The sequence below is a fragment of the Gymnodraco acuticeps genome, unplaced genomic scaffold, assembly GCF_902827175.1.
Source record: "Gymnodraco acuticeps unplaced genomic scaffold, fGymAcu1.1, whole genome shotgun sequence".
Taxonomy (NCBI): Eukaryota; Metazoa; Chordata; class Actinopteri; order Perciformes; family Bathydraconidae; genus Gymnodraco; species Gymnodraco acuticeps.
This window is the reverse complement of record NW_022990014.1, coordinates 1,009,427-1,023,102: the sequence shown is the minus strand read 5'-3', so window position 1 is coordinate 1,023,102 and position 13,676 is coordinate 1,009,427. Positions and strand designations below refer to the sequence as shown.

The following is a 13,676-nucleotide window of genomic DNA, read 5'->3' as shown; positions in this document are numbered from 1 at the left end:
GATGCTCAGAACCTTCCAACATTTCCTGAGGTAATGCTTTCCCTTTGTTTATTTCTTGTAGACCTTTGATTGTAATTGCCACAGTTGTTTCAGATCCTTGAGATGTGACTTGCTGAGTATTTAACAATCACCTCACCCCATCATCTCAATTCACCTTCATGTAGTCCTTTTGCAATTTGCGTTGCTGCACATACATAAACCAAAATAGTGCGCAAAGAGACGCCCACACAGTCTTTGAGCCTAGGACAAACCACCTTGTGCTTGACATTACTAATCAAATGTCAACTGATGTTGCAAAATATTTAACTGAGGGCGCAATGCATGCATTTTGCAAATATGACAGCGACAATAGCCCGGAACAGGGGTCTGAATTAGAGTCGCTACACAGCCAACGAGGACGAGATCTGTCGAAGAAAACCTTTCCAAGCATGGATATCTCCTACTTATTTGCTGAACCATGGCCAACAGTGAACAATGCATGCAAAGAAAAAACATGTTCACCTGGCCTCTTAGAGTTTCTGTTGTTTTCTAACATAAAAGTCAAACAAGTACAAATTGTCTAAATCAATCTAGTTCTTTGAAAAATTCCAGATATGTTTTAAGTTTGATTCCGTAAAACCCCAACTAGCCTTAGACATACACATAAATGAACTGACCAAGCCTTAGTGAAAGAGCTTTCCAAATAGATCAAAGACGTTGGATCAGCTATCTGAGGACTTGGGTTTCATTAATTAGTAATAAGCGAAGAGTGTGTACATTAATAACCTTGTAATCACTGATGATGCCTACATCCTTTTTTCCAAAGCACATCTGATCGACTTTTAAAAAGCATCCTCTGTAAAAAGGGTTTATTGCTGTTAACAGACATACAGCTGTAAATCAAAGGATTCATTCTCGACAATCATTGTCCCCTACAGTCTCTTTCTACAGTCTCGTCTTTTTTTCTGTCTCGCCTTTGTTTATATAACCATGCTGATAAAAAGCGAACCTTGTACAACACAAGGGAGACCAAAAGGACCAATAAAACTACACTAAATTGAACTGAACCAAACTTGTTACAAATGTCAAATTAAAAGCTCCACCTCTTATCTATAATGCGCTTGACAGTCTGTTGTTCCTTTATCCCCTCTTTGGACTTTCAAATCTCCATTTCTCTAAGAGCTTTGAGGGTAGGGTGTGTGCTCCGACAGAATGTCAGGCAATTAAACAGTCATGGCTCATTGAGCTGGAGGTGGGCTCGCTCCTCCGGGCTTCTCCATAGGCAACAAAATTAATGAATGCAGGCTCTCCCTGCCTTCCCTTGCACATTGTTTGACTCTGAAACTTGTGGTTAATCCAGACAATACATTCTAATGAAATGACACCTTAAAAATGGCCATCTCTCACAAGGCTGTCGCTGTCACAGTTAATTATGTTGTGCCCGATTGTAAATGTGGACGGCACAACACAGATGTACCCAGTCATGTCTGCTGCAAGACACACTATAAAACATAAATGCTGTCATATTAGTGATGGCATGGGTAAGCAGACTAACACCTTCACAGCTACTCTGAGCGTACAGCATAGAGTAGAGGCATGAAAAAATAACAGGCAGCAGCTGCTTCGTCACTGACAAAAAGTCCCTATAAATTATGGTATGTTTGTGGTATTTCTGTAACAAGCCCCAACACCTGCTCAAAACCTGCATCTGAACTTCTGGATTTAGTCCACACTGGATATATACAAGCCACCCAACCACCTGTAAAGGGAAATGCATGTGATGCCTGCCACTACGTACCTCTTTGGGTATCCGCCAAACCATAAATAGCATGTATCCTGATGCAACTTGAGTCAAATCAGCAGAAAATGCTTGCCTCCAGGTACCTGATGGGACCTTTAAATCATGAATATGAGTGACTACTGATTGGTCCACAACACCTAAGTCTCTTAATTAGCTAATGTGACCTCAGACCACTCGGTGCAGGCTTCAAGTGACCAAGAGTTAAAACATAATCATGTGGAAAGACATTATTTTGGCATTGTCACACACTCAATTACCAGTGATTAGGTAGACCATGCTGTGTTTAATACACTGATATATTTAGCATGTTGCCTGACTCATTGTACTCTTTTGTAAAAAGTCCATTAGTGCAATTTTTCTCAAGTGTTCAAGGTATAGTGGAAACTCCCTTAAGACTTCCTCATGTGAACTAGCCATTTGAGCATTAGGACATGTTTCTGTGTGTTCCTGCCATGCCTTTGCTTGTCTGCAATATGTTCAATGTTATTGTGTGGCATATTTGACAGTTGGAGGTAAGCTGCAAGAGTGACTTCACAGCAGATGTGTGTGGTATCCATACACATACTGTATGATTTCAACTCTCGTAATTCAGTGCTATCAAAACAAAAATGTCAAACAGTTTAAAAGGTTCAAACAAGAGTAAAGAAGCACCCTGAAATAGACTGTTGACATATTGCCAGAAGAGTGCCTCAGATGTTTCTTGTAATTCAATGTCAGCTAAGCAAACCACAGCTGCCATTTAAGTTGTTTATTATTACCACAACATGATTCATTAAAAAGATAAAGGTTATATTTCACTATCGGATAATATGTTTTATCATCTTTAGTTTAGAAAACGAAATGCCGACTAGTACTGTTCATTTACTGAAATCACAAAATATAACCACACAAGCACTCAGCATACCAGTTGTCATTCATAATTTAACAGCGTAATGCTACCGAGTAACACTCTCATATAACACACTAACTTAATTGTATGAATTAATCCTATAGTGCACCAGGCAATTGTTTACAATGAACAAAGGCTTTAATTATCCACAGTTCTCTACAATGTTGTTCCAGCAAAAGAGCAGGCGGACAAAGTTAACAGATACTTTGTGAACCTGCGGAGCATTTAACAGCTATAGAGTCAGATATGCTCTCAGTAACTCTCAGTCCTTATCAACAGGGAGGGAGTTGAGCAGGTTTCACGTTTTAAATATTTGGGGATTTATTTTGATGCTCAGTTAGGCTGGGCCCATCAGGTGGATCAGGTATGCTCAAAGATAAGCCAGCGCCTGCATTTTCTGCGTAGACTCAGGGTTCATGGAGTGGATAAATGCATCATGTTAATGTTCTACAGGGCAGCAATTGAGTCTATTATTCGTTATGGCATCACAACATGGTTTGGTAACTTGTCAGTTAAATCTAAATCACAACTCCAGAGCTTGATAAAAAAGGGCTGGAAAAATAATTGGCATGCTTCCACCATCCTCTCTTCAGGAGATATTTGAGGAGATGGTGAGAAAGCAAGGCCGTAAAATCACATGCGACCCCAAACACATCCTGTATAGAGAGTTTGAGTTGCTGCCGTCGGAGGGCAGAAGGTATAGATTACCAAACTATAGATTGAACAGGTATAAGTTTTCCTTTGTTCCGCTGTCAATCAAGCTGCTGAACAGTCAGAAACAATTGTGATTACGCTGTGTTAGGAGTTGTTGGGAGGTGCAATGTTTACAGTGTAGTATGTGCAATCGGGAAGGTTAAATAGGGGAAGTGCATTATGTGTAAATAGGTATGGACACAATAGGGATATGTGCAATTTGACGGACACTATGCATAGGTGCAATAGGGAAAGTGCAATTTGATTATGTATGTGCAATAGGGAAAGTGCTGTACCTGTATGTTTCTTGGCCATGTGATATGTGATCTCTGTTCTGTATCTATGACTGATTGACCTGAATGTTTTATGTGTATTATCTCGATGCCCAAGACAAATTTCTCCTAAGGGAGACAATAAAGCTTTATCTTATCTTATCTTAATTAGCAGACAAAGAAAAACAGAGCATAAACCAAAGTGAATATACATCAATGGGATCAAGCCTGCAAACCAATGCTAACGATGCTCTGCTTTGGTGTTTAGCTGACACCTGACTGCAGCGGTAATGATGGACTGGAGCCGGACTGAGAAAACAAAGGAACCAACTATTTACATTTTCCTACCATTAACCATACTTCCCCCCCGCTGTGTCTACCACGATCAGCATTCTGCGAGCACAGGGATGTTGATGATATCATTTGCTGCTCAGGTATACTGTTCTAGTTATGGCATGTAAAAACAAGCTCCTGTCACTGAGCTTCATCTTGTGTGAATCTCCAGGCTAATTACCCAGTTATTCATGAGCAGTCTGAAGCTCCCACTTCACTGTACCATTACAGCAGATGCTGGTTTCAACACTCCCCCACCAACTCTTCACAGCTCCCTCCTCTGCCATTGCTGACGGAGCCGGTCATCTGCCGATTGGTTGGCTTCCTCGAGAAGTTGGCTCTATTAGCTAAGAGAATAAGGTTCTTCGTCTGGGATGTGTCTAGAATAGATGTGGTTTTTGACAACGGTTTTGTGTTAGGCATGCAGAGTGTAATCGTAGAACACCATGGCTTGTTTTCAACAATTCCTGTGGTGTAAGCGACTTGACTGTAAACTACCGTGTTTAACAGCTGATACTCTGATGATATATTACACCACAGCCGCTATAATCGAGGTCTGGCTTGTTCCTGTAGTAGATCCCCTAATAAATTACAAACAAAATGCTCCTAAGTAGGAAACTGTATGAGACTAGGTGACACTGACCTTTTGTGGAATGGAAATGAGACTACGAGTGGCATTTACAGGTCACAGTGTTTGTTTGCTGTAATCTCTAACAGCGAGAACACATTTCTATGTATCCCCAACCACACAATATTAAAACATCATTTGTGCTTTGACACATTGCATAAAACAGTTGTACACAATAATCCCAGCAAAGAAAACAACAACTGTAATGATTATAAAACATTGAACCTTACGCTGTGTTGCATCGCTTTCCAAACAATCCTCTGGTTTGCAGCATAAAGGCAGGGAAACAGAAAGTCTTAATTAATTCAGTGTAGGTGGAAGAAATCATTGACGGACATACAACACTAAAAAGGCAACTGCTGTATATGAGACGTAACAAATGTGTGGGAAATAGATGTGCTTAATTAGCATTGAATAAAACACATAATTAGTAAATTGTTATGGGATTCCAAAAACCAGATGGCAAAAAATGCTGCTGTTCAAATGATGTATTCATTAACTAAAGAACACATTATTAACCTGACACAATGCTAGGATTAGCATGTTTGAAACTATGTGGGCGAGACAGCTTCCCGCTAAACTGAATTAGTCATATTTGCTTCTTTTCAAAGGTCATTAAAGGAAAAAACATATTGTTTTGGTTTCTGATATAAGCAGCTCTAAACACTTTACTTAGAAAAGGGCTCGAGGGGAGAAAGGAAGGGCAGAGTGGCTGCAAAGGTAATCCATGATGAGAACTGTCTCTCAGCTGAATTGGTCTGTCAGCTCCGTGTTAACCTTTACCCTGATGCAGCATTTTAGGTTTCAAGGTTGTTTGAGATGGAAATCCATGTATCAAGATCAAATCCAACAAACATAGAGCTAATCTGATAGAAAATAAAGGTGTGCTTAACAGCAAACAATTGCTATGGTGAGCCTCACAAAATCTATCCATCTATTCTTTCATCCCTTTCTTTTCTGTTTGCCAAGTACACAGAGATGAGAAGGGCACTGAACGCAGCACACCTTCCACTGCCCTCTTGGGGTAAAGCTGTTGATTCGTTAACAAACACAAATCGATAGAGGCGCCTGAATGGAGGACAAGTACAAAGAATTAATTTCCGGCTCCAGGGGCTTACAACGGCAAATCTACAGCTTTAATCAACGGTGTCAAGTCAGAGAGACAAATGATGTTTACACTGAAGCAGCGTCTGCCTGAAAACAGCAGCACTGACTCAGTCTCCTTACCAGTCTGTCTAAGCTTGTGCCAGCTGCAGTGGTGGGGCGCTCCTCTGGGCTGTAGGGCCTGAAGCGAGCGCTGAACACATCCGAAACACCGCGGGTAGACCTAGTCATTCCTGCGGGTTTGGGCTGGCCACAGCCTTGAAAAACCTGCAATTACAAAAACATGGGCACCCAATTGTCAGGGGTTTAAATTACTTGGGAAGCGGAAAATAGAAGAAAAAAAAACATCCTGTTTTGTTAAGGTCTTATGAAGCATTTTTCCCACATTACCCGTGTGACAGTGCTTTCCTCAAGTTGAGGTAACCATGTTGATAGAAAATTAAACTAGGAGTTTTAACCAATGCTATTTAAGATGATAGAGTTACATTTTTATGGCCTTTTGGGAAAATACCACATATACTTAAAACCATAAACAAAACTGCATCTGTTGCATCGGAAAAGCCAACGAAGCATTTAGCTTTGAATAAGAACAGGCATCAAAAACTGCGTAGGCAGAAAAAAAATCTTCACAACCACCTACATTTTTATTTATTTCTGACTACAATTTTGTGGGCAAAGAAAAATGCAGTAAAACACAGGAATCACATTAACTACTGTTAGTTGAACTAAGATTATCTGACCAAAATTAAAACATATAATTCAAACTCAAGACCTAAAGTTGGAAATAATTAGCACGTGTTGTACTACACACCTTGGACACAGCCCTGTATGACTTCAAGAAAGCTTCCCTCTCAGTTTTACTTCAACTTGGACTTCAGCAGCCGGTCTGAGGTGTTACTTTATGTCTTATGGGAATAAACCTAATTGACATACCCTGAAGGAGACCTGGGCACTGTTCTCTTGCATATTCATGATGGCCTCTGAAATCTTGACATCAATAGGCTCCATGACAGATTCAATGTTGAAAGGTCCCTCCAGCCTCTGTGCCACCAGCAGCATGGCATCTGTCAAAACAGTGGTACAAAAAGGTGGGGTGTGGGATGGAGGGAAGAAAAGAGGAGAGATGCAAACGGACAATCAGTTGAAGATACATCCACTGTATTGCATTGACTGGCACTGGTCAAGCCCTCCAATACAGAAACAAGACTTCAAATATTGCAGTTACTGTGAAGTCCACTCAGTTTAGCCGTGTGCATTTACAGTGATTCTGTATTTGCATTTGTTTGCTATATCTGCGAGTAATTGCTTGCATTTAATTTGAACCTCATATGTACTTGTTTGTTGTCCTGTCCGAAAAACAATGCTTACATTTTGTAACTGATGTAAATGTTTTCTTCAGCTTCTGTCAGGCTTGAACAGAAAACAAACAACTATTGGCAAGCATTTTAATCGTAGTTACCATCATTGCAAAAACACCCAGGTTAGTTCCAGTTTCTCGAATTTGGATTACTGGTTATCTCCATTGTATATCACTGTAAACTGACTACTTTGGGGTTTTTTACTGAAAGTTGGATAAAACAAGCAACTTCAAGATATCACTTTACACTCTGAGGAATGGTGATGAGCATATCTCACTATCTTCTGACATTTTAAAAACGATATCATCACAATCATAAAAGGCTTAGCTTCTTGGGCATTGTTTTAGTAGAAGCTTCAAACAACAAAGTATTGTGTATTGCCTTCTGGTTACTACACTGTATTGTCAATAACCGAACACTTCTCATCACAGTCCACCAATACACATTTATTAAGCATGAATGCTTCTTAAGGCAAATGAAATGTGTATGTAGATCAACTTAATCATGTCAACACAATGCTGTTATGCTACATGCAACCAATAGTCATTGATTTAATAAAACTTCCGAAAGGGAAGCATATATTTCCGTCCCCTGTGGGCACTGATGAATAAGGTCAATCGCTCATTAATGTCCTTGTGTGGACACAAGCCAGAAGCCCTTGTTAAACACGAGTCACTAATAGTTTTCATCACTTCTAATTAAACCCCTGACCGTGTAAAACAAAGATGTTGCTGTCGAAATATTTTATATGTACAGCTATGGTGCAGATTTCACAGCAGCGCAGCATAGTGAGGCACCAGCTTAGTTACCAGGCATTTCAAGTTTAAAAGTGAAGGTTGGAACATGACACCAGTCAGAGCAGGGGGGGGGGGGGCTCTAATGCATATACTGTATTGCTTGTTTTCTTTTATTCCACTTACCACACTATCATGCTATTGAAACACTCAGACAGCATACTGATGCATTGAGGCACAGGGACCCCCAATCTCCCCAAAATATAAAATCTTGCGAAAGAGTGTAAACAAATTGAGATAAAAGAACAATAAGAGAGGGATAAAAGAACAATAACAAGTCTGAAATAGCCCTACTAGTAATAATTAGGTGGGTCCATTTTTTGAAAAACATCCTTTGAATACAAATGTAGAATGATACAAACTGACACAGTTAACTGGTTGCTGCTCTGGTTGTATAGAATGGAAATCAGACATCATTACAAATAGAAGTTGTGACATACATTGTGTAAGCCGTACTTTTGAAACACACGTTCACACACATTTGATGGAGTTTAATGTTTGAAATAGTTAACCAATCATGAAACAGAGGAGACGATGCCAATCCTGAAAACTTATTTTGGATTGAAATACTTTTAATAAGCTGTTGTCCTTTTAGCGGTTCACTGTGTTAATTGATATGGCCATGAAACAGAAACCGTGCTAAAGTGGTGTCCAGCCCACAGGGTTTGTACTAATGTGCCAAAGTCTCTGTAATGGCAGTTCTAATTTGAATGCAGTGCCACAGGGTGTTGGACATCACTAAACCACAACTCATAACTGAGTCATTCCCAGATCTGGAGACGGTACTTAAGTCATCTGCCATCAGAGGTTTCTCCATCCATAGACCTCCCAGCACAAGACCGCAGCATACTGTCATAAAGACTCTACAGCTACGCCCTTACTAAATAAGGTCATTTGATAGTGAAACAATGACCTGTGTATTTAATATCCACTACACTACAGTAAGCAGAATTTCGTTTAATGGAAAATATCATACATATTCATTATGACATGCAGCTGCCATCACCACATCCATCATAAGACTATTGTGTTATTTGTTCACAAGCTATTAACACACCGATACTTTTCTAAAAATCAAAGCCATGATGGAAACCATGTGTGAAAACAATGGAGCTTAACTGAAAAAAGAGAATAATACTCTGTGTTAAAGCTTACCAAAGACTTAGAGGGGATATTGGAGACAAACAGTGTGAATTTAAGAAATTACACTGCAGTTCTTTGAGCATGTCCAGCTTTTCAATCTTGAGGGACCTGAGATCCCTAATGGCAGAGGAATAGAGCCAAGAAACATTACCCCAGCTCTGGCTTCATTTCCTTTCCAATTATGTCGAGGTCTGAGTCTTTGAAGGGCTCTTCTGTTTGTTAGCACAAAATATAATAGCCTGTGATGCTTGCTGAGATTTTGTCAGTGCCAAATTGTGTTCTGCAGTAGCACTTCAATTGCGCCTCAGTGGAACCATATCTAAGTGTAGACGACCCCTGTACAGGCAGACAAATCAAACCAAACAAAATTAACGATGCCACTGCTAGTCTATTAGCACTGATGCTAATCAGCTGCCATAATGTGTTTCTTGACACTGAACCTCAATTTAGGCAGAGCGCTTTCTTCGAATTCTTGATTTCCTGGAAATAATTTGGCATTGCCATATAGCTTTCCGTTTAATCTGATTATGATGTAAATTCATTCAAGTGCCCGAGGTGTGTCTGCTTACTTGATAACAAACACATACAATCTCAATTCAAGCGTCGGTAAAAAACTGGCAAGTGCAAAAACTGAAAATGTAGGTCAGAGGAGCTAACTGGGAACAACTCATATTTCATAATAGGAGAAGAGAAGAGTGCCTCAAGCACCAGAGACGATGGAAACCATAGTAACTTATCTGCAACTTATCAGATGGGCTCAACAAACACAGAGAGCCAGGAACTTTGTCTTCATACAAAACTGAGGCAGAGGAGACAGCGAGCGACAGCACTAGAGAGAAAGAAGAAAGTAGAAAGTAGAATAATAGTGGGCTGATGGGGTTGAGTCAGGCCAGTGGACGGCTTTATCCCAGGGGATGGGCTCCTGTGCCACATGTGGAAAAACTCTACCTACATGGAGAATTAATGACCATCATTTATAAGGAGTCCATGAAGTCCAGTCCGCTGAGGCATTGCTACCACTCTGAGCCAAGTTTTCCCTGCATCACTCTTGCAGCACTGAGATAGGCCACTGGCCAGCCGGAGGAAATCTTTTTATCATCATGACACAGCCATGCAAATAGACGCATCTTGTCCTATTCTGAGCTGAGGCTTTTAAAAACAACAACAGACACCATGCCGTGAAACCACAGCGTGGTGAGGACATTTTGTTTCATATAAGAGGCTAATGTTTCAGTTTGGGATGTGAAACATGTTTATTTGCTCTGTCCTGCTAAACAGACAGAAAAACCCAAGGAGGTAATATTACTCTGGGCCTCTTTATCGAGATTGATGTCCACTTAAATTCAGGCTATGTCAGCCAGCGGCAACCTCCAGCAGACAAGGACAAATAAGGAAAGTGAACAGGCCCATCTATGGCTCCTGTGAAGAGCTTCACAGAATGAAAAATGGCTCTATTGTAATTTGGATTCTGCAAAGCATAGCTCATCTGTGGTTCAGTCAACCAACTAATGGTGCTATATGAAACGGTATAGAAATGGATACCAAAGAAAAGGCATGTTATTCCTTCACACCCTTTGTCACACTTGATCAAAAAAGTCCTTGAATATACATACACATCTCCACATGAAAACTAACTTTCTATTTAAAGTATCTACAGAAGTAAAACTGAGCCGGTATAAGCAAATCATTTTGAATACCCTTTTCTAACCAGACCTTAAAAGCATTTTCAAAACACTTTATCTTTTAGAAACCTCACAAATAGAAGCTTGTGTTCCCAGGGGAATGATGCTGACAGACATTGGTGATTTTCATAATGCTCCTTTAGCCCCACCAGCAGGTCCAATTATTCCCTTTCTAGCAAATGATCTCTTAGATGTATTGGGCATATATTTATAGACATTCACGTTTCCAAGACAATGCATCCGAGCAATATTGAGTGATGTATAGGCTATATAACATATTGATCTCCTGACTTTTTATCTCAGGCCACCATGGTCAAAAAATTGTTTTCCAATAAAGAATTTGACCTGAATATAACATGCCCCTCCCTGTGTTGGATTTTTGTTTTAAACATTGAATCATTGATACATTGAAAAACATATGAAGCACTCTGATAGTGTCAGGTTCTTATGTTAGGGCTCTTATTATTGAATGTAGTCTTCAATTATGAAACAGTAGCCTGTTGTATGTCAGCAGCGTTGAGGCTATCGCTAAGATGCTACACTGATGGTCCCACACATTAAAATGGAGCCACATGATGATTTACCAACACACATAATGATTGAAACCACATTCTCACATTTGACAATCAGTCTTCTCATTAGGCTTAGACAAATCACTTTGTTGAAACTATTCGGGGTCCCCCCATAACAACACATTGAAAAGTATTCAAGGCTACTAATCTTAAAGCCATTTATTGGAGCAGCGCTGATACTGTTCTGCACTGCTAATGAAACTAAGCAGCATAATCCAATAATGAGCCCTTCACAAGCAGATTGTGTTACTAATGGGTTTGGAGATGTAATGGAATGTCAGTCAATGGATGCTGACAGGAGTGTTTTAAATAGTTTGCCCACAAATATGTTGAAGGAGTCCTTCCCCCCGGTCAGTATCCTTGTTTTCACTCTGTGAAATCCACGTTACAGGGCACATCACCACCACAAAACTCAGAAGTGATCTGGACAGGATCAACAGCAAAGACAACGGAGCAGCTCAGAGCAAAGACAATGTTATGCATCACTGAAATACACCAGAGAGAAGCATTTTTCTCTTTTCACAGAATTCCTCTTTCTGCTAATTCGTAATTGTACAGGTGGGAAGTGAGTCTGTAATTAGAACCACTCTAGCACATCTTCATGTAACTGTGAATGATTAGGCAAGCAAAGAAAGAAAAAAAAATGGAAATGAATGTGTTGTCACTTCAGTTGCTTTTGCACATACATGTGAGAATGTTCATCTGGTACTGCATTGTAAATAAACACAAATATGTTTTACAATATTTGTTTAATGTCTTTAGACAAATGATGCGTGCCACAGCCTGGGACAATATCTGCCAGAAATAACTCCTGTGTGTTGAAGCTAAATAAAGTAATGCCATTTCCTCAGGCTTTAAAGTTAACCGTTTTCTCACTGTTCGGAAGCCTTAATGAAGGACTCGCAGTTTTATTTAAAATCTGTACATTTCAAATGCTGCAAAAAGGTCAATTCTAACAATATATATAATTGAATGGAGATTAACTATAATTGTATTGTTATGCAAGAGCAATTATCCTGCCAAGCAACCTTTCAATCGGGTGGTGAGCGAAACTTGATTTGTTTAGACATTCAATCTTTTTGAGATGAAAGACTATAAATGGTTTGCATGGATTTGATGTATTTCTTTATTCAAAGTAAAAAACAGACCAAACTACAAAGCAACCTTGCAATTATTGAAGTAAGCAGAATAATCTTAAAGTGGAAAAATCTAACCTGATTAATGTACTCTCTAATTTTCTCTAAGTCCTCACTCTCTGGTAAATACAAGAGAACCACATGTCGCCTGTTAGCTCAGCACCAGAACAGGTGGAGACCACTAGCCTAAAGTTCAGCCACCTTTACCGCATGTTTTAACTTAGTGCTGCAGAAATGTTTGACTAGTTTGATTTTATTTGGACCTTTGAGGGCATCGAAAGTGTGAACAAACAAGACACATCGTTATCTTTTAAGCTGGCAAATATTTTAGCCATCACTTTTAAACATCAGTTAGAGAGCAACAATATCATTTATTTAAATTAGTGTTTCGTATACATGTGAGCTTATTATCCACTCTCTTTCAGCTTGGTTTTTGGTCTCCATCATCTCATAAGTTACCGTTTACCAGCTAGTCTTTAACATGTCTGTCTGCTGTGTGCTGCTGAGCAGGAACTACAGTGAACTTTTGAGAGGTTGCAATGAAAATAGCGATAGCTGAAAATACAACAATATGAGAGCAGTGAGAATTGCCTTTGTTGAGGAGGTCAAAGCTTCTGTAAACTGTATTGTTTTAGGTCTACTGTTAAGCGTCAAACCTCTAGGCAAAACTCATTTTCCTCAGGTATAAGGAAACAAAGACTAATTTAAAAATGATTATTTCCTACATTGTGCTGAACAAGTATATTAATCTAAAATCAAGCCCCTTTAAAGTTTCATTATTTGTAGTTAAAATGTTTGACCAGATCTTTTGTTTTCATACAAGCACACATAAGTAGTATCTAGAGGGAGATTTTTGGCAGTGAAGCTTTGCCTTTTCTTAACTCTTTGTCTATGGGTGGTGAAACAAGCCACAACGATTGCAAACAATCATCATGAATCCATTTCACTCCCAAGGTGTGGGTGAAATGGCTTTTAGACATAACTGCTCCAAGGCACTTTTCAAAAGCATCTATCCTCCACAGGGAAGATCACACAGGAAGGAAACATGAATATAAAATAACTCATTTACTTTTGACATTACATGTATACAAGGCAATGATGGCCAGTCCAATGAGTCTATATTTAATTCCTATGTGAGTTTTGTACATTTGAGGAGCTGAAGACCTGTGGCTGCATGTGTTGCTGCTTGTGAGTGTTCAAGCTCTCTGAAATCGAACCCAGTGTAGCTCTGATTGCACAATCAGGAGTTTTATTACCGCACATCATTACATTGCATTGCATTACATTGCAAT

At 39.5% G+C, this 13,676-nt stretch overlaps 1 protein-coding gene across 2 annotated transcripts in view; it reads right to left on the bottom strand.

The window, feature by feature from the left end:
• Positions 1-13,676, bottom strand: part of LOC117544416 (glypican-6-like) — an 84,008-nt gene that overhangs the window by 23,977 nt on the left and 46,355 nt on the right. Inside the window, exons 5-7 of one of the 2 annotated variants that reach the window (XM_034213420.1) lie at positions 6,633-6,763; positions 5,823-5,966; positions 4,826-4,855 (exon numbers count right to left, since the gene is read on the bottom strand). In XM_034213420.1, the coding sequence (XP_034069311.1) occupies positions 4,826-4,855; positions 5,823-5,966; positions 6,633-6,763 (305 nt within the window). The remainder of the gene's footprint in view (positions 1-4,825; positions 4,856-5,822; positions 5,967-6,632; positions 6,764-13,676) is intronic. The other variant, XM_034213421.1, reaches the window with a different exon arrangement.